Consider the following 21,739-nt stretch of genomic DNA (forward strand, 5'->3'; position numbering starts at 1 on the left):
CACTGACCACATAATAGCCCAGAATGCAACAGGGGAAGTGGACACCAGCGAAGTTAATAAGATCCGTAGATCCATTACAACAGATCGGCAGCACTGCCAAAATGACATGTTGCAGCAACTATTGCTGCAGGTTCCAGAAAATTTGACAAAAAAAGTAGCTATAGCGCAGGAGGTGGGCGCCTCGAACTGGTTAACTACGTTACCGATAAGGGCAAATGGTTTCAGCCTTAACAAACAAGAATTTACAGATGCCATTGCTCTAAGGTACGGTTGGCCAGTAGATGGTTGCCCTCCCAATGCGTGTGTGGCTATTCCTATGATGGCGATCACGCCATGTTTTGAAAGGGGGCTTCATATGCATGAGGCATGACGAGGTAAGGGATCTCACAGCAAATATGTTGAAGGAAATCTGCCGGGACGTCATGGTAGAACCGACCCTCCTTCCACTGGATGGCGAGATCCTCCAACACAGGACTTCAAACACATCTAACGAAGCCCGTGTGGACGTCAGTGCTCGAGGATTCTGGACGCAGAGGACAGCGAGCTTTCTTCGACATCAGGATTTTTTGATCCCATGTGCCGTTGTCACCGTAACCTAGCTCTCGATGCTGCGCATAGGAGGAACGAGAACGACAAGAGAAGGGCATATGGGGAGAGAATTCAAAATGTTGATCAAGGCAGCTTCACTCCTCTAGTGTTCACAACCTCTGGTGGGATGGGCCCAAGTGCAAGATGTTTCTACGCCAGACTCGCGGAGCTGATCTCCGAACAGAAGCAGCAGCCCAGAAGTTATGTCACAGCCTGGATGAGATGTCGACTGTCCTTCTCTCTCCTTCGGTCGGCTTTGCTCTGCCTCAGGGGAACGAGAGCTTCTGCCCCTAATGCTGCAGATATCGACTATGAGGCTACAGTCATGCCTAGGGCTTATGTATTAGGATATTTAATATTAAGGTAAATAAATGGTGGCGAAGGTGTGGCTATTGGGGGAGGCTGGAGGCCACGTTTAAAAAAAAAAAAAAAAAAAGTAGTAGTAGTAGTAGTAGTAGTAGTAGTAGTAGTAGTATTAGTGTGTGGGTGTGTGTGTGTGTGTGTGTGTGTGTGTGTGTGTGTGTGTGTGTGTGTGTGTGTGTGTGTGTGTGTGTGTGTGTTTTCTGTGTATCGTACTTCATTGTCATTCCTACTCCCTAGACCCTGACCGGGATTTCGCTCTTTTCTACAGGGATGATGACGCTGGAGCAGGAGCGAGACCAACCCAAAGGGGCCACCGGCGGTGAGGCAGCCTTCCCCGCCCACCCAACCTTGCACGCCACCCTCCACCCTGGCCCTGACCACCCTCGTCTCGCCCACCCGCACCTCTCCCCGAAGGTTATGAAGTCCAGTACTCACTTTGCACGACGTTCTAGGACTCCCGTGAGGCAACTGCAGATAGATGCAGACAACATCCTAGGACCCCACACTGCCACTGTCGATGCTCCTATTCTCTTGGGGGTTCGCCAAAGGCCAGGTAAATCTCCAAGGGCGTCTCCAATACAAGGTCACAGGTCACCCCTGGGGAAGAGGTCGACGCACGGACACGGACATAAACACGGGTTTGTTTCTGGGATGAAAAGTCCTTCAGAAAGCACCAGCAGACGGGGAAGTGAGACGGGTGTGGCTCAGAAACAGAAGAAGCTGGCATGTGAGGTTGTGGTGCCCCCGCTGCCACCTCCCCCAGATCCCAGGAGCCAGTGCCGCGTCCACCCGCAACCGAGTAGTGTGGACAGTGCCGAGAGTGTTAACCTGATGGATCTCTCAAGTGATAATGAACAGAGTTTTGGCAGTGTAGACTTAGTGAGAACGTCCCCGATGGAGGGGCAGAGTATGGAAGTAGACTACAGCGGTGCCGCGCCCCCGTCTCGGGTGGTGGTCACCCCCCTCGCCTCCCCCGTGTGGGCAGCAAACACAGTAAGCTCAACATATCATACAACATCACCTACCGCCGTCGTCTCCCCGTCAAAGGCGACCACCGTCACTGACGGCCCCTCGCCTAGGAGAACCTCGCCCACTGTTTTGTCTCCTGTAGTAGTGAGTATGTCCATCGTTGGGGGTATTAACCCAGTGGACACCCTACCTCTGCTGGAACCTTTAGACATGTCTTGTGATGGAGCTATGAACACAGGGGACACCGTGCCGCTACTGGGTTCTTCTGTCGACGAGGACACTAGTACCCTTACTCCAAAATCGAAGGATTTTAGAAATATAGTATCCTTAGGACCATTGCACCTCGCCAGTAAGCCCGCTCTCACGTCGGAGCCTACAAGAGTCTGCGCCTTCGTCAGTCCCGCTGCGTCTGTCACGGGGTTACAAATGAACGAGAAATCTGCCTTGGGTAGCACAATCGTTCCCCTGAGCGGGAAATCACTTCCTTTACTGGGGTTATCCCCTGCATCTCTCGGCTCCCCGGGGACTGGTACGGGGGAGGTTGTCTCAGAAAGACCCAACGCGTCCTCTCCTACCCAGAAGCCCAACATTACCTCTCCGGCGCCACTCTCCACGCCCGATCTAAGAGTGGACATGTTCGAGGCGGACTATCCTGGAGAGGGGTGGTTGGCAGGCGGCACACATAATAACATGGAGGTGGGGTCGCCGCCTGTCCTGCCTACAGGATTCCCGGCCATCACCCCAGAGGACCTCACCCCTGCAGAGCTACATGAGTTCGACATGAAGTACGGGTCGCCCCATCACGCCCGCTCGCGGTCCATCAAGTCCCTGGCACGTCCAACTCTCCTCGCCCTTCCTCTAGAACGTCCTCGCCTTACTTCACTCCCTGTCAACGGTGGCGAGGACGAAGACGAGGACGATTACTACCGCCTCAGACACTTCTCCATCACGGGTCGTCGCATCGTCAACCGTGGCGACTCCTTCAAGTCACGACGGACCCGCTCCAACACCAGCGTGGCCTCCGACGCGTCCAGGTGAGTCTCCCACTGCCTGCTGAAGATGTTGGCGCTGCCAGGTCAAATCTGACCCCCTCCTCTCCCATTCTTCACCCTCACACTCCACACCCTCACAGACAACAACCTTAACCTTCACATCCTCACACTCCACAATTCACACTCGCACAGCATACTCCCTCACACTTCACACTCCTAATCTTCTCCTTTGGCACTCCCACATTTTTATAGTTGTTTTCATTTATTTATTTATTTACTTTTTTCGTTATTGTGTGCATACCTGTTGTCTACTAACTGTGAGTTGGTTTTTCCTGCATCCATGACTCGTGTTAGCAAATCTTTATATGTAGTCTATTGTCTGTGTATCTTTTGATGTTTTCACTACAGCAGGTTTTACATTTTCATGGTTGCCTTGTTTGACTATCACTTGCTGTGTTCTATTTTTGTATTCTTCGCCCGAGAGTCTTGAGTGAACAGGAATATCAATGGTTTGACTTCATGATACTGAATTCATCCATATTGACTTGAATATTATTGTCTACTACATTTGGTAGTACATTATTGTCTGTTATTGAATTCCACGCACTTTATTCTCTGTCAATGTTGTTCTCTCTGTTTGATGTAGATGGTGTTACTCTCTCTCTCTCTCTCTCTCTCTCTTTCTCTCTTTCTCTCTTTCGTTCTTTGGACGGTGTTAAATTGTCGCAATTGATTTGCCCAGTTCTGGATTTAATCCTTTAAGCCTGCCAAAGAATTTGACTTCCTATGTTGCATGTACTACTAGGAGAGAAAAACAAAATTATGTATTTTGATTATGCAAAGGCGGCGTGCATGTTTGTTTCTTTACACACACACGAAAATATATATATATATATATATATATATATATATATATATATATCTCTCATGTAGATCCACAATGAAAACGTGGATAAGATAAATCTTGATAAAATCACACGGGAAAAGGGAAACAACGAGCACCTTAACTCGTCTTTATTCAAGACATCTTCAGAAGCCTATGAAGATGTGTGAATATATATATATATATATATATATATATATATATATATATATATATATATATATATATATATATATATATATATATATATATATCTTGATAAAATCACACAGGGAAAAGGGAAACAGTGGAGCACCTTATCTTTCTAGTGGGGGAACTAAATGCAATTTTTCAAGAGAATCATGCAAATGGTGATACAAGCACCAAATATGGCATGGTTATTCTCTAATGGTTACTAGTCAATTCTGCCTGATTGGCCATTTGAAAAGCCAAGATGGCGGCCATTTTTCAAGATGGCCGCCATATTGACTTTCAAAAGTTGATTTTTCTTATAGAAATTGATGTAGTTGGTCAATCTGAGTGATCTTGGTGTCGATATGTATGTTTTCAAGCATGCTCAGCTAATTTTTTATAGTTTTAAGTCCATTATAACATTTTTATCCACATAAAATAACAATTTTAGTAAAAAAAATAACAAAAAAGAACTTACAAAAAAAAAAGTACTCACTATTAGCACTGGTTCCTGTGACTTTTCCTGACAGTACATCTTTGTGCATTTACTGCTGTTCACATATTCAGCTGCAAAGTGCTGTGCAGGAAAGTCCAGAGCGAAAGCATTTGCATCTCTGGTTGCAGTCTTTCTTACACGAACATTTGGTCAGCTCCTGACAGCATGTCGCAATCGGGGGAAGAGTCGTCCAACGTATCTGCCATGCCTCTCCCTTCTGCATCCATCCCCAGTTGACAGGACTGCTGGTTTCTGGATTGGAGATTGTTGCCTGGCCCCAGATGATACCAGCCTGGTAGGCAGCCCGCTTTGCATGTTCCTTGAGGGCTGCCTGGGTTGGTGGAATGGAGTCATGGAGTCATGCATAGAGTCATGCAGCATGTCGATGAGCTGCCTCTTTCTTGTCTTAGCTAACACAAACATGCCGACGTAGATAGCAAAAGGTGTCTCATGGTCCTTGGAGTGTCTGTGGAATTGTGTTTCTATCTTGTAGTTGGCAAAGCAGTTGTACTGTAAGAGCTGTGACATAACAAGGTCAGACTTCGATGCGCCATGCTGGAGATGGGATTTGATATCTGCACCATGTTCGATCATGCATACAAATTGAAGCAGTGATGGTGGAACAGCCTGTTCAATGCATCCTTCATGAAATGTACTGCTGAAGTGTGACTTGTGCTGAAGCATGTCACGTCGTATCATCCCAGCAGCCTTGGCCAGATGGATCGCGTTGCCGTATATGCTTGCTTGTGCCAGGATTTGAACCAAAATCCTTCTCAAAGGCCAGTAGGATAGATATCTCTTCCTTGGTGATGAGCTTGCAGCTGGGGGATGTGAAAAAGCAGCTGGTCCTTCAGTCGAGTAGCATGAACATCGGGCGATCCAACACCCAGCTCTGTCTTAGAGTGTGACAAGGTCAGCAAGTCTGAAAATGGGTGGTTCAGTACCTTCACTAGAAGCTTTCATCTGAGTGATGTAAGTGACCAGTTCAGAGAAAGTAGTTGGGTATGCGTCCTTGTTCGGATGAAGCTCTTGTGCTTCTTCTTGTTCATGAGCATTTCGGTGTGTTCTTTCTCGGTTGTGCAGGTCTGCCAGGCAGCGAGGGTGATACTTCAGTTCATGTGCCACAACACCTCCTGCACTTAGTTTGGAAAGGAGTTTTCCATCGCTAAGTGTCTTCGCACAATCATTGCATGTCTTATGTCATCTCCCGAAGCTTCTTCCTCACATAGACAGCATTCTGTTGCTTTGGGGTCTCTGACCATTCGTGGTATCTTGCTACTGCTGCTCTCCTCTGTAGCAACTGCAGAGGTTCGATGTTTCTGAGTTCTATTTAACTTTGTGCTGTTGAACAGAAGTCTGCAACTCTCATGATACTGTGCCTTGTTTCTCCTCAAGGTCTCCTCTATCCCATTATCTTCAACAAGTCTTGCAGGGTCGAGCTTGATTGTCAGTACATCGATTGAATGAAATAGAGGAATATTCCTTGCCAAGCTCTTGTAACCGTCATCTCCTTTTTTGGCAGGATTTGCATGTGGAGACTTAAGATCTTCCTTCCTATCCTGTTGACAAAGACTACACTTTGTCCAGTCAGTGAGGAATGATCTGTTGGTAGATTTTGTTTCCATAACTATTTTTGATCTTCAGGGCCGAGGGTTTATCCTTTTACCACCCTGATGCGCACTTTCTTGTATGGGATACAACTAGGTTCAAGCCTTTTGCCCTACACCTAGTCCGATCGTTCATCCAGTGCCATTAGTCCCGTGTGATCTGTACACCATCCAGATAACTAAAACCTCGTTATCCTTGGCTCGGCTCTCCCGCGCTGGCACATCCTGTCAATTCAGGTGCGGCTGCTTAACTGATTTGGGGTTGGTTAAGCAGCATTTGGGACACTAAGCTGTTGCAGTATGACATGCTTTTTCTTAGCTGACACTGAACCCCATGCTGGGTTGCACAGCAGTGATGTCACCAGTGTGCCCTGGTAGTGCCCGACAATCACTCCCTCACATGCAGAGACTCTCTGCTTGCTACCCTCACCTAGCTGGAAAAAACATAAAACCAGAACATAAACCAGTCATAAATAAGACAAATATATATCTGAGAGTATCAGAAATAGAAAAAATCATCTGAGCATGCTTGAAAACATACATATCAACACTAAGATCATTTAGATTGACCAACTACATCAATTTAAAAAAAAAAATCTTTCGAAGGTCAATTTGGCAGCCATCCTGAAAAATGGCCGCCATCTTGGATTTGCAAATGGTCAATCAGGCAAACTTGACAAGTAGTCCATAGGGTATGATCATGCCAAATTTCATGCTTCTATCACCATTTGCACGATTTTTCCATTATCCGCTCTACTATTCATCTTTATTCAAGACATCTTCCCTGTGTGATTTTATAAAATATATATATATATATATATATATATATATATATATATATATATATATATATATATATATATATATATATATATATATATATATATATATATATATATATCATATAGATCCACAATGAAAACGTGGATAAGATAAATCTTGATAAAATCACACGGAAAAGGGGAAACAACGGAGCACCTTAGCTTTCGTCTTTATTCAAGACATCTTCAGAGGCAACTGGATTACATGGACAGAGAGAGGCATAAATATACAGGGTGACCTTATAAAACATGAGGTCAGGTCATAATGATGTCATCCACTAATCCCCACACCAACACACACGTAGAGGAGCTTAAGAGAAGGGGGTGACGTGACTAGTCAGGTCAGGTCAAAAATAAGGGACCCATTAAATAACTATCATACATCTAGATCAAAGGTTTTCAATGCATTTTTAACCTTGGGCCACTGACAAATAAATTTATATAACATATTATCAGTTTTGAACTGACCATCACTAAGGTGTATTGATTTTAATTCCTTAATCAAACTAGCTTCAACCAGAAGTCTTTCTGTGACACAAGATGATTTAAATACTTCTAAGCTTTTTTCCCAAGCAATGGGATGATTATTATTCCTAACATGAACGAGCAAGGCACTGCTTTCAGATGCTCTGATATTGTACTTATGTTGTTTGATTCTGAGCTGCCGTGTTTTTCCTGTTTGTCCTACATAATTACAATTACATTTGCTACATATATCTCGACTTTAGCAAAGCCTTCGACAGAGTCCCCCACGAAAGACTAATTAGAAAGGTAGAAGCTCATGGCATCAAAGGTGACATCCTTAAATGGATTAGGGCGTGGTTACAGGACAGGAAACAGCGAGTGAGCATTAACGGCACTAAGTCCCATTGGAGCAACGTCACAAGTGGAGTTCCCCAAGGCTCAGTACTTGGACCATTATTATTTATTATATACATAAACGACATAGATATCGGCATTGACAGCAACATAAGTAAATTTGCTGATGACACTAAAATAGGACGTGTTATCAAATCTGACGAGGACTCGGCAAAACTACAGGAAGATCTAAAAAAAAATTTCGAATGGTCTGAAAAATTGCAGATGAAATTCAACTTCGACAAATGTAAAGTACTCAGTATCGGAGATGTAAACAGGGAAACCAGATACCAGATGAACAACGATGCCATAGAGAAATCCGACTGCGAGAGAGATTTAGGAGTAATGATAAGTAGGGACCTTAAGCCAAGTAAACAATGTGTTTTTGCTCGTAACAAGGCTAATAAAGTACTTGGGTTCATACAAAGGAGTGTTAGTTACAAGACTAGCGAGGTCATCCTAAAACTGTATCTTGCTCTTGTGAGACCACACCTAGATTACGCAGTTCAGTTCTGGTCACCGTATTACAGAATGGATATAGAATCCTTGGAAAGAATTCAGAGGAGAATGACAAGACTAATCCCGGGCATTAGGAACCTTGAGTATAGAGACAGGTTAAAGCATCTTAATTTGCACTCCCTTGAGAGACGTAGAGCGAGGGGCGACCTGATAGAGGTGTATAAGTGGAAGGCAGGGCTAAACAAAGGGGACATTACAAAGGTACTCAAACTATCCAACCAGGAGCGAACTCGTAACAATGGTTTTAAATTAGACAAATTTAGATTTAGGCGTGAAATAGGTAAACACTGGTTTGGAAGCAGAGTAGTGGATGAATGGAACAAGTTACCAAATATCATCATTAACTCGAATACGCTGAATTGCTTCAAACATAGGTTGGATGCTCATATGAGCAATAGGGGTTGGGTGTAAACGGGACTGCCCAGTATGGGCCAATAGGCCCGCTGCAGTTTCCTCCATTCTTATGTTCTTATGTTCTTATGTACATGGAATACAATAAACACTTCCATTTACATTCAAACTTGGGCTATTTCTTATTAACATATTGGTAATGGTTGAGTCATACTTGAAAACAACATTAATATTTAGTAGCTTGAGGGACCGAACTAACGGGACAAATTCATTACGATAGGCAGAGTCAAAATATTCTTAAGTGTAGGAATTTGCCTGGTTTGAGAGGAATGAAAGGATTTTTTAGCCCTTTTAAAACAACGATCAACAAACACAGAAGGGTACCCGAGTTTTTGTGCAATGGAACGAATGTGTTTCAATTCATCGTCAATAAATTCAGAGTCACAAATACGCAGACATCTTAAGAACATAGCAGAAAAAAACTGACATTTTGGTAGACTCAAGGTGATTCGATAAAAAGTGTATGAAACTGTCTACCTGTGTGGGCTTTCTGTATACCTTAAATTTGTAGTTTTGGCCATTTCTCATGATAAGCATATCAAGGAATGGAGGGATCCATTTATTTCTCTTTCAATTTTGAATGTGATACTTGGGACAATATCATTAACCCATTAATGCCCAAATATTTTTTCTTTAATTTATTACCAAAAATCTTTTTTTTATACAACTTTATTTGATACTAAATATATAAAAAAAAATTATTACAATATTCTAAGAAAAAAATACATTTTTAGTTTGGTCCTTTTTTTAGGACCATGGGCACATGGGGGCTACTTTTGTTCAAAAAACAGGTTTTTTAAAGTAGAATACTTGATTTCAAAAAGGAAAATACAAATAAAAAAAGCACTCTTTTATTTATTTATTAATCCAAATGAAATGCATATTACTTGAAAAAAAGAATAAAAAGTATTTTTTTTTCTGAACAATCTAAATACAGATTACTTCGAACGCCATTTGTTGAAACATTCACCCATATGAAGACCAACATCACATTTTACACATTGTTTTGAAACTTTTTTTTGCAAAAGGCACATTTTCTTTGTTTCCCTCCCTCTGTTCTATCAAGAATATGTCCAGTAGTAGAAAATCTAATTTCTGGTATTACTTTTCAAGAAAATACCTTTGGCCGTCCAGAATTTTTGGGATCAGAATCTGAGGATAACTGCAAATAAGCTTTTGTAACTGACCTCTTGAAATCTAGTAATGTCAAAGTATTTCCATTTGCAAAACAATATACAATCCAGGAATTAACCATTACAGTATCAAGGAAATTTGTGAATAGACTAAAGTACCACTTCTTAGATCTAACAGAGATGCGATACCTTTGGATAAGCCAGTCTAAGTGGTCCACTCCTCCCATATATTTGTTATATTGGGATATGAGAAATGGCTGAGGAACAAATATTTCCTTTCCATGGCTGGTTGACCATCTTTTAGCATTTCCAACAGGGGTGGCAGACTGATGATTGCTTGCAATTGTGAAAACGCTGTTGTCATGCCATTTCAAAAAAAAAGTTCTTCCTTTTCTTCAAATTTGTAGTCATAGGATCCACGATTTTCCTTTTTACAGGGATTTGTCATCCTTCAGGGGACATCTGGATGTTCTGTTTGAACGTACTGTACCCGTGATTCTGATTCCTAAGGATTTCATTTGTACAAATACTGTAGGTTATAACTTGAGAAAAAGTTATCAACATAAATTTCATGATCATTGGGGTTCTCTATGTGATTGGTCATTGATAAAACCGCTCTTGAACCTAGACTGTCAGCGTTCTTGGTATTGGAAGTAGGATTTTTTTGCTTTCCTTGATATAAATCCATTCCAAAACAATAGGCACTAGTGGCACAACATGGCACCCACTGCTTGAAACCAAATCTTATTGGCTTACCTCTTATAAATTGTTTTAAAGAGCTTCTTCCATAGTATCTTACTATCTGTCCATCTACTGTCTATACATAGAAAATGTTTTCAGCATAAAAAAGTTTGCCTTGCAAACCGTTTTCTCTTTTATGCAACATCCATAGAAAATGGAAAAATGGAGTCCTAGTGACCATGGTCCTTATTTTAGGACCAAACTTTTAGAGCATGCTATATTTGAGCAAAATTACTTTCAAAGATTTTCTTGACTTTATAGGACAGTTAGAACATTCATTTATACTATATACAAATATGGGTTGGATATAAGTACTACTTACCAAAAAAGTTTTTGATTGAATAATAGATGAAACTGAGTGTATCGTTTCCCTCAAGATTTTCACACTGTACTGAAAACTGAGACATCAGTGTTGCCAATATACATCAGACAATAGGTGTAATATTTGAAAGACACTCCAGTCTTGATGACTAACTAAAGATATCTCAGAAAAATACAGGTGTTGCAGAAATATGATGAATTATCCTTCTGGTCCTAAAAAAAGGACCATGGGCGCTAATGGGTTAAGCTTGTCTAAAAATTCCAATGGGTCACCGTTTCTAGGCCAAAGACAAAGAACATAATCTACATATCTATACCATGGAGGAATAAAGTCCACTATATTAGGTAGTAATCTAGACTCAAAAAACTCCATATAAATACAGGCTAGAGGAGCAGAAAGACAATTACCCATGCTCATGCCAAATATTTGCTTGTAGAACTTCCCATTTGCTCTAAACACATTGTCAGTTACGCATAACTCTATCAATTTGATGAAAGTATCATGTTCAATAGTTAAATCTAACAGTTGTAATTTATCTTTAAGAAATGAAAGTAGGTCTTTCACATGTACTCTAGTGAACAGTGAATTTACATCAAAACTTATTCATTCGCAAGGTTCATTGTGTTTCTTGACTTTATCAATTAAATCACTGTTATTGTGTTTATGTGAATTAGATATTTGGCCTGTAAGAGGGGATAGCATCTTTACCAGCCACTTGGATAATTTGTAAGTAACAGAACCCATAGAACTCACGATAGGACGTAATGGATTGTTAAGCTTGTGTGTTTTGATCAATCCATACATATAAGGTTTGAGAGAGCTGTTTGATGAGATCGGGGTTCTTTTTCAATAACATCTTCATTTTGGAATTAGATAACTTATTAATATTTTCCAGGGGATCTTTCGTAAGCTCACAATACGTGCTTTCATCACTTAGTAATGAATTCATCTTATCATTGTAGTCACTTTTATCCAAAATTACAATAGCATTAGACTTATCAATCTTGGTAATGTGGATATTCTTATTTCTTTTCAAGTTTATCAAGGCTGTTTCAAATCTTTTTGGAATGTTTGAAACAAATTTCTCATGTAAAACATTATGTATACAACCTTTAGCTATGGAAATATCTTCATTTGTAACATCTGACGACTTATTCTTTTCCAGGTTGATTATACCTTTAGCAATAGTAAGCGGATTAACGCACCGTTGAGTGATAGAAAACTTCCTACCAAAACCAAGAACAAGTTTCTCATTTGTCTGTAGATCATAAGATGATAAGTTTATGAACAAATTTGGATCACTAAATATGGTCCAGTAACTCTCGTCAAACAGAGCATTTAATTTGGCATTTAACCTTCTTTTTTGGGCTTTGTCAGTTTCACTAAGAAGTTGATATACAAAATCTCGAATGGTGTGCCACTTATCAACAAAAACACTGTTTTGCATAAGTATTTTACACTGAGCACTGTGTTTGAAGGCTAATTTCACACTATCACTTGAACTCTTGATAAGGGAATCCAGCAACACTTTATCCAACTCAGAGAATGCTTCATTGTCCAGATTTCTTAGTCTACTTGGAAGACAGGACTTGGGAACAAGTTTATCATCTCTGCAATCTTTCAAAAACTTCAACTTGTTTTTGAGACTATGAGCCTTCAGCAAACTCTTCTTGTAGTTACGGTAGATGGGGCGAAGATGAGGATGTTGTTCGTTCATGTTAGGAATAATAATCATCCCATTGCTTGGGAAAAAAGCTTAGAAGTATTTAAATCATCGTGTGTCACAGAAAGACTTCTGGTTGAAGCTAGTTTGATTAAGGAATTAAAATCAATAAACCTCAGTGATGGTCAGTTCAAAACTGAAAATATGTTATATAAATTTATTTGTCAGTGGCCCAAGGTTAAAAATGCATTGAAAACCTATGATCTAGATGTATGATAGTTATTTAGTGGGTCCCTTATTTTTGACCTGACCTGACTAGTCACGTCACCCCCTTCTCTTAAGCTCCTCTACGTGTGTGTTGGTGTGGGGATTAGTGGATGACATCATTATGACCTGACCTCATGTTTTATAAGGTCACCCTGTATATTTATACCTCTCTCTGACCATGTAATCCAGTTGCCTCTGAAGATGTCTGAAAAATGGCAGATGAAATTCAACGTGGACAAATGTAAAGTACTCAGTATAGGAGATGTAAACAGGGAAACCAGATACCAGATGAACAACGATGACATAGAGAAATTCGACTGCAACAGAGATTTAGGAGTAATGATAAGTATGAACCTTAAGCCAAGTAAACAATGTGTTTTTGCTCATAACAAGGCTAATAAAGTACTTGGGTTCATACAAAGGAGTGTTAGTTACAAGACTAGCGAGGTCATCCTAAAACTGTATCTTGCGCTTGTGAGACCACACCTGGATTACGCAGTTCAGTTCTGGTCACCGTATTACAGGATGGATATAGAATCATTGGAAAGACTTCAGAGGAGAATGACAAGACTAATCCCGGGCATTAGGAACCTTGAGTATAGAGACAGGTTAAAGCATCTTAATTTGTACTCCCTCGAGAGACGTAGAGCGAGGGGCGACCTGATCGAGGTGTATAAGTGGAAGTCAGGGCTAAACAAAGGGAACATTACAAAGGTACTCAAACTATCCAACCAGGAGCGAACTCGCAACAATGGTTTAAAATTAGACAAATTTAGATTTAGGCGTGAAATAGGTAAACACTGGTTTGGAAACAGAGTCGTGGATGAATGGAACAAGTTACCAAATATCATCATTAACTCGAATACACTGAATAGCTTCAAACATGGGTTAGATGCTTATATGAGCAATAGGGGTTAAGTGTAAACGGGACTGCCCAGTATGGGCCAATAGGCCCGCTGCAGTTTCCTCCATTCTTATGTTCTTATAACAAAGAAGTATGTCTGTGTGCGTGTTTGTTTGTGCGTCCGCACGAGAATCTCGGAAATACTTTACCGATCTGTAGTGATGATGGATGGTGTTATATGTATTGATGATGGATGGTGTTATATGTAGTGATGATGGATGGTGTTATATGTATTGATGATGGATGGTGTTATATGTAGTGATGATGGATGGTGTTATATGTAGTGATGATGGATGGTGTTATATGTAGTGATGATGGATGGTGTTATATGTAGTGATGATGGGTGGTGTTATATAGAGTGATGATGGGTGGTGTTATATGTAGTGATGATGGGTGGTGTTATATGTAGTGATGATGGATGGTGTTATATGTAGTGATGATGGGTGGTGTTATATGTAGTAATGCTGGAGGGCTCCAAAGAATTAAGGAATTCTGCAGGGTACTGGACTGCTTGGTCCTGGTCGATTACTGTATCAACAGATTTGAATGAGGTCTCACTGCCTGAAAGCTGTCTGAGTAGAGTCATGTGGATTTCAGCCACTGTTTCATTCTTTGGTGCCAGATTTGCGCGTTCACGCAGCCGCTTGTGATCCTTGTAGTAGTGGATAATGTTTTGGTAGACCATATTAGTGAGCTCAGTTGAGGAGTTTACAACATTTCCCCATCCCTGAGGAATGATTATTTGTCTTTCTAAATCAACAGGGAAAGTTCCATTCCCAATCTGTATTAGTAGTAGGTTTGCAAACCGTCCATCATCCTTGTCTCCTTGTAGATGTACTATCATGTTTGGGGATAGGGTGAGTGTCTGAACACTTCTCCAAAGGTATGATGCCTTGAGGCACGCATTCAGTTCATCAGCTGGAGTGCTTCGAGGAATGACAGGTAGGGCCTGGCGAAAGTCTCCAGGAATGACCATTGTAATGCCACCCATGAGATGGTCATTTTCTCGTATGTCTCACAAGGTCCTGTCCAATGCTTTAAACGCTAACTTGTGAGACATAGTGCATTCATCCCAGACTATGAGGCTGCATTTTTCTAAGAGTTTGCCTTTCCCGATCCTTTTTTGATGTTGCACATTGGATTCTCATTGTGAGCGAGGTAGAGAGGCAGTTTAAAAGTTGAGTGTGCAGTACGTCCTCCTTCTAGTAGTGTTGCAGCAATGCCTGAAGATGCCACAGCAAGAGCAATTTTCCCCTGATGACGTACTTTGGAATGTTTTTCCTGTCCCGCCAGGTGCTCCGCTTGTATCGCTTGCAAGATCTGTTCATAAGCATTCACTTGATCAGGCACCAGGTGAAGCTCATTTTCTTCAAGAAAATTCACCAGAACATCAACTGAGTAGTCTGACTCTCTGAGCAACTCCCTGTTTGCAACTACTGTTCAGTCCCCAAAACTTCTTCTTCCATCGTTAGTTCATTAACGGTGTATGTAAGTTCCACTACAACGGTACAACAAAGTATATTTGTTTAGAATTAAACTGTTATTATTTTATTGTCTAATCATCACTACATATAACACCACCCATCATCACTACATATAACATCATCCATCATCACTACACAGAACACCACCCAGCATCACTACATATAACATCATCCATCATCACTACATATAACACCATCTATCATCACTACATATAACACCATCCATCATCACTACATATAACACCACACATAATCACTACATATAACAACATCCATTATCACTACATATAACACCATCCATCCATCACTACTGATCGTTAAAGAAGTTTCCGCGATTCTCGTGCGGACACACACACAAACAAACAAACACACAGACATACTTCTTTGTTATATATATATATATATATATATATATATATATATATATATATATATATATATATATATATATATATATATATATATATATATATATATATATATATATATATATATATATATATATATATATATATATATATATATATTTCATTAGCCCACCTACGTGATACGGGTAGTCCCCATTAGAGGTTCACGGCGCCATAAGCTCGTTGAACAGGCTTTGTGTGAAATATAACAGAGTCTAGGACTGCTTTTAGTATCCTGGTGGTCCAGCGGTTAGCGTTCCCCGGTCACAGTCATGGGCTTGTGGGCCGTGGGTTCGAATCCTGGCGGGTTGAGGTGTTGATTGTATATATATATATATATATATATATATATATATGCTGATAACCACAAGGAAAAAGAAAAACACGAAGTTCCCAAGGGCTTTCGTGCAGTTACATCTTCAGGGGTGAGTACATACTAAGTAGAAGTTCAGAACAAGTTATATATATATATATATATATATATATATATATATATATATATATATATATATATATACAGAGGGGGGTGCGGTCAAGTATAGGTAATGACCCTACTAATCTTTACAAAAGAAAGGCAGCGGTCGATAGTCAGGTCAGAGGGAGAAACTGACCCAACCTGGTTACAAATCTTCTTAATTACAAAATTTTCCAATTTGTACATACCATTACTCAAATTCATGTTAACAGATTCGGTATGTTTAATGAGACTAGATTCTATAATGTTCCTATTGTCAATTGAATTACAAGGTAATATTGAGGAGGCATTATCCCAGTCAATGCAATGTTTATTATCCCTCGGATGAACAAACAGAGCATTGGATACCTGGCCTGTCCTAACACTATATTTGTGTTGTTTAAGTCTAGTTACAAGACCTTTACCTGCCTGACCTAAGTAAAACATATCACATTCCTTGCAGGGGACTTTATAAATGCAGCCATTTGTATTGTTAGGGGAGTTCTTGATTAACATTTGTTTAACAGTGTTTGAGTTTTTAAATGCCACATTGACGTTCCAGGTTTTAATTTAAAGGAACTTGAGAGAAATTTTTGTGAAATGGTAATACTAAGAGATTCTTTTGGTCATGGGTGGGCTTGGGATCAGTTCTATAAAATGATTTCTTAGTAATGTTCAGGCATTTGTCTAAGAAAGATCTAGGGTATTTAGGGTTTGAGCCAATATTATAGATATATTTATATTCCTCATCAATGAATTCCGGGCTGCAAATTCTCAAAGCACGTAAAAACATTGTTGAAAATACTGACTGTTTCACTCTATTATGGTGGGCAGAATAATAATGAATGTATGAACACACATTACTGTAGTAGGTTTTCTATAGATACTGAACTTAAAGGTGTTACCTATTCTGTGGATCAGACAGTCTAGGAAAGAACATAAGAACATAAAAACATAAGAATGGAGGAAACTGCAGCGGGCCTATTGGCCCATACTGGGCAGTCCCGTTAACACCCAACCCCTATTGCTCATATGAGCATCCACCCTATGTTTGAAGCAGTTCAGCGTATTCGAGTTAATGATGATATTTGGTAACTTGTTCCATTCATCCACTACTCTGTTTCCAAACCAGTGTTTACCTATATCACGCCTAAATCTAAATTTGTCTAATTTAAAACCATTGTTACGAGTTCGCTCCTGGTTGGATAGTTTGAGTACCTTTGTAATGTCCCCTTTGTTTAGCCCTGCCTTCCACTTATACACCTCGATCAGGTCGCCCCTCGCTCTACGTCTCTCAAGGGAGTGCAAATTAAGATGCTTTAACCTTGTCTCTATACTCAAGGTTCCTAATGCCCGGGATTAGTCTTGTCATTCTCCTCTGAATTCTTTCCAAGGATTCTATATCCATTCTGTAATACGGTGACCAGAACTGAACTGCGTAATCCAGGTGTGGTCTCACAAGAGCAAGATACAGTTTTAGGATGACCTCGCTAGTCTTGTAACTAACACTCCTTTGTATGAACCCAAGTACTTTATTAGCCTTGTTATGAGCAAAAACACGTTGTTTACTTAAGTATTAAGGTTCCATCATTACTCCTAAATCTCTTCTCGCAGTCGGATTTCTATACATCGTTGTTCATCTGGTATCTGGTTTCCTGTTTACATCTCCTATACTGAGTACTTACATTTGTCGACGTTGAATTTCATCTGCCATTTTTTCAGACCATTCGAAAAATTTGTTTAGATCTTCCTGTAGTTTTGCCGAGTCCTCGCCAGATTTGATAACACGTCCTATTTTAGTGTCATCAGCAAATTTACTTATGTTGCTGTCAATGCTTTGAAATTCAGCTGTTTATGTATATAATAAATAATAATGGTCCAAGTATTGAGCCTTGGGGAACCCGCCTCAGACGCTGTCTAATGGACTTAGTGCTTTAATGCTCATCAGCTGTTTCCTGTCCTGTAACCACGCCTAATCCATTTAAGGGATGTCACCTTGATGCCATGAGCTTCTACCTTTCCGAATTTATTTCGGGGACTTGTCGAAGGCTTACAAAGTCGAGATATACCACATCATAATTGTGCCCTCGTCCACCGATTCGAAAACTGATGAAAAGAATGTTAATAGATTAGTTAGGTAAGAACGTCCGCTTGTGAAGCCATGCTGGGAATCATTGATCAATCGGTGCTTCTCCAGGTGATTTCGAATAGAGTTTGAAATGATTGCTTCCAGTAATTTGCCTACTATTGATGTTAGACTGATTGGGCGCTAGTTAGAGGATAGTGATCTATCCCCCTTCTTGAAAATCGGTATTACATTCGCTATCCTCTAGGATTCTGGTACTACACCTGTTTTTAATGACATGTTAAACAACTTTGCTAAGGGCATACTAAGCTCTTCCTTACATTCCTTTAATACTCTGGCAAATATCTCATCCGGACCAGGTGACTTATTAGGCTTTAGTTTGTCTATTTGCTTACTAACATCGTTACTAGTCACTACTATCTTGCTTAATTTGTTTTCTTCACTATCTCTGAATAGAGTCCGTGCCTCGGGTATCATGTTTAAATTTTCGGTGGTGAAAACTGTTGAAAAATATTTATTCAAATTATTGCTCATTTCTCCGTCGTTATCAGTGAGCTTGCCGAAGTCTGACCGTATTGGTCCAATCTTTTCTCGTGTTTTAGTTTGATACATTTGGTAGAATCCTTTGGGGTTTGTCTTCGCCTCCCTTGCTATCCTTACCTCATTATTCCTCTTTGCTTTCCTTATCTCGGTTTTAACCCTACTCGCCAATACCCTATAATAGTCCGGGAGGTGAATTTCGCCACGATTTATCCTTCTACCTATAGCCTTCCTTTGGCCAATGATGTTCTTTAAATTATTATTTATCCATTAAGGGTCATTGTTGTCTGATCTGAGTTTTTTATATGGTATGTTCTGCCTTTGTGCATTAAGTAACTCACTATTTAAATTGTCGTGGAACTCGGCAATCTCAGATCTCGTTATCAGGTCGGTGTCATCTGTCAGGTTCACAGCCAAGCGCGACACCCCCTCTCTCAGCTGCCTCTTTAAACTGTCAAAGTTTGCCCTTCTGAAATCTGGTACTTTAGTGGAATTTTCCTTACGTCTGCCCTGAAAATCTAACTGGAATCGAATTTCTGTGTGATCGCTGTTTGCAAGTTCGTTCCCTACCTCGACATTGCTAATTAGATTTTCTCTGCTCGACAGAACTAAGTCCAGTATATTATTACCCCGTGTGGGTTCGGTTATATGTTAGACTTAGGAAACAGTCCTGGATCGTCTCAAGAAAATCCTCTGATTCTGAGTTACCCGTAAGGTCAGTCCAATCTATTTAGCCAAGGTTAAAGTCGCCTACTATACAGACTTTGTTGTGTATGGAAGCCCTGCGCATTTCAACCCAGATAAGTCGCTCATTGACGCTATCAAGATTGGGGGGTCTATATATTACTCCTGTGATTAATTTTTCCCGACCGTCGCTTAATTCTATCCAAATTGTTTCTGTATTCCTCTCAGTACTTATTTCCTTATTTATTTCACACTTCAGATTATCCTTAACATAGATTGCTACTGCGCCTCCTTTCCTGGTCTGCCTATCGGTATGGAACAGTTTGTAACCCGCAATTTGGTATTCGACTGGTAACTCACGTGTGTCTAGGTTGATCCATGTTTCAGTGAATGCAATTATATCGATTTTTTCGGTACATACCAAGGCCCTAATATCATCCATTTTGTTTCTCATACTTCTACTGTTCGTGTAGTATACATTTAAGTTAGTCGTGTTCTGAGTCCTCCCCTTACCGCGTTTAGTTTTAAACTCCCTGTCTAATTTAGTTTTGTCATCATTCCTAACACTATTTCCCTGTAGTCTTTCACTTTGTTTACCCGCTCCCACTGCAGTCTCCTCCACCCCCGTGCCCATATGTTCCCTTAGCAGTTTAAAGACTTCGATATCTTTTGAACTGCCCATACTGTTTGTATAATATACATTTAAACCTACTCTTCCCTGGTCCTGTTTTACCCCTTGTCCTGAGCAACTAATTTTACTTCCCAGGCATGACTGTAAATTGCCTTTCCTAGCCTGCCTGATCCACAGAATAGGTAACACCTTTAAGTTCAGTATTTATAGAAAACCTACTAATGTGTGTTCATACATTCATTATTATTCTGCCCACCATAATAGAGTCAAACAGTCAGTATTAATCTTGATAAAATCACACAGGAAAAGGGGCACACTGGACCACCATAGCTTTCGTCTTTATTTAAAACATCTTCAGAGGCTACTGAAGATGTCTTGAATAAAGACGAAAGCTAAGGTGCTCCATTGTTTCCCTTTTCCCTGTGTGATTTTATCAAGATTTATCTTATCCACGTTTCCATTGTGGATTTACATGAAATATATATATATATATATATATATATATATATATATATATATATATATATATATATATATATATATATATATATATATATATATATATATATATATATATATATATATATATATATGTAACCGGTCGGAATTTGCTGGACTTTAATTTCTCACTTGACTTGGGGTTTATTAAAATTTAATAGATGGTAAAGGCAGTGGAAGCGCCCCTTTGAGAAAAATCCCGAACCAGCACAAGAACACTTAAATCTACTACACAAAATGAACTGTCCGTGACCCGTGGAAGGATAGCGTCTGTGACTGGGATGAATGAGACACACTGTAAAATTTAGACACTTATATTCCCTCCAACACTACAAACACAATCAAATAATGGTACACCAATATGCGCACCTCTTAACTTAAACTTAAACACTACTCTGGGGAATAAAAGTTATACATGACATAGAAATTATTAGAAACACAGGCAACAATAAATTTGAAGTATTAAGAAATGTTGCTTGCACACATGAACAGGCCTTAAGGCTTCCACAAAATAATATCAGTCACTTAGGAAATGGTACTAAAAAATAAGAAATTAAATACTCCACAATGAATAGGCCTTAAGGGTTTTCAACAAAATAATATCAGTCACTGAGGAATGGTAATAAAAAATAAGAAATTAAATACTCTACAATGAATAGGCCTTAAGGGCTTTCAGCAAAATAATATCAGTCACTGAGGAAATGGTAATAGAATTTAAGAAATTAAATACTCTACAATGAATAGGCCTTAAGGGCACTCAACAAAATTATAGCACCCCAACAGATGTACACTTCCTAACCTAACCTAACCACTACTCTGGGGAACAAGGTTATACCTGAGATCAGAATTATGAAGAACAATAGAGGCATTAAAAGAATCAAATCACAGTATCACTCTGGTTCCACTTAATGGCACAAACATTCAAAAAAACACTACTATCAAAATTATTTAAGAAATATTAAACTACACACGTCAAGATAATATCAGTCTGAGGAATGGTGTTAACTACACCCGTAATAAGGAAGATAAAATGTTCCTCTAGGTATCTCCTAGAGTCCTAGACTCACGGTCTCAGTGTGTGACCATTAATATACTCAGATAGCCTCAGTGTACTCCCAGTGCGTCCATGGGCAGGAAGCGAGTGAGCCAATCAGACCTTGTGCAGTTGAGAGAAACTTTAGCTTCCCGTTAGCAAGAGGGTTTCACTAGCTGACCGAGGACACGTGGTGTTGTGCACCGGAGTGGTA

The 21,739-nt window shown here is 40.0% G+C and overlaps 1 protein-coding gene across 1 annotated transcript in view; it reads left to right on the top strand.

Moving 5' to 3' along the window:
* Window positions 1–1,183: 1,183 nt before the first annotated feature.
* Window positions 1,184–21,739, top strand: part of LOC121871657 — a 113,491-nt gene continuing 92,935 nt past the window's right edge. The window contains exon 1 of the mRNA XM_042374067.1: window positions 1,184–2,954. Coding sequence (XP_042230001.1) covers window positions 1,222–2,954 — 1,733 coding nt within the window. The 5' untranslated portion in view covers window positions 1,184–1,221. The remainder of the gene's footprint in view (window positions 2,955–21,739) is intronic.

Source organism: Homarus americanus, unplaced genomic scaffold (assembly GCF_018991925.1).
Source record: "Homarus americanus isolate GMGI-L3 unplaced genomic scaffold, GMGI_Hamer_2.0 scaffold39675, whole genome shotgun sequence".
NCBI classification, from domain to species: domain Eukaryota; kingdom Metazoa; phylum Arthropoda; class Malacostraca; order Decapoda; family Nephropidae; genus Homarus; species Homarus americanus.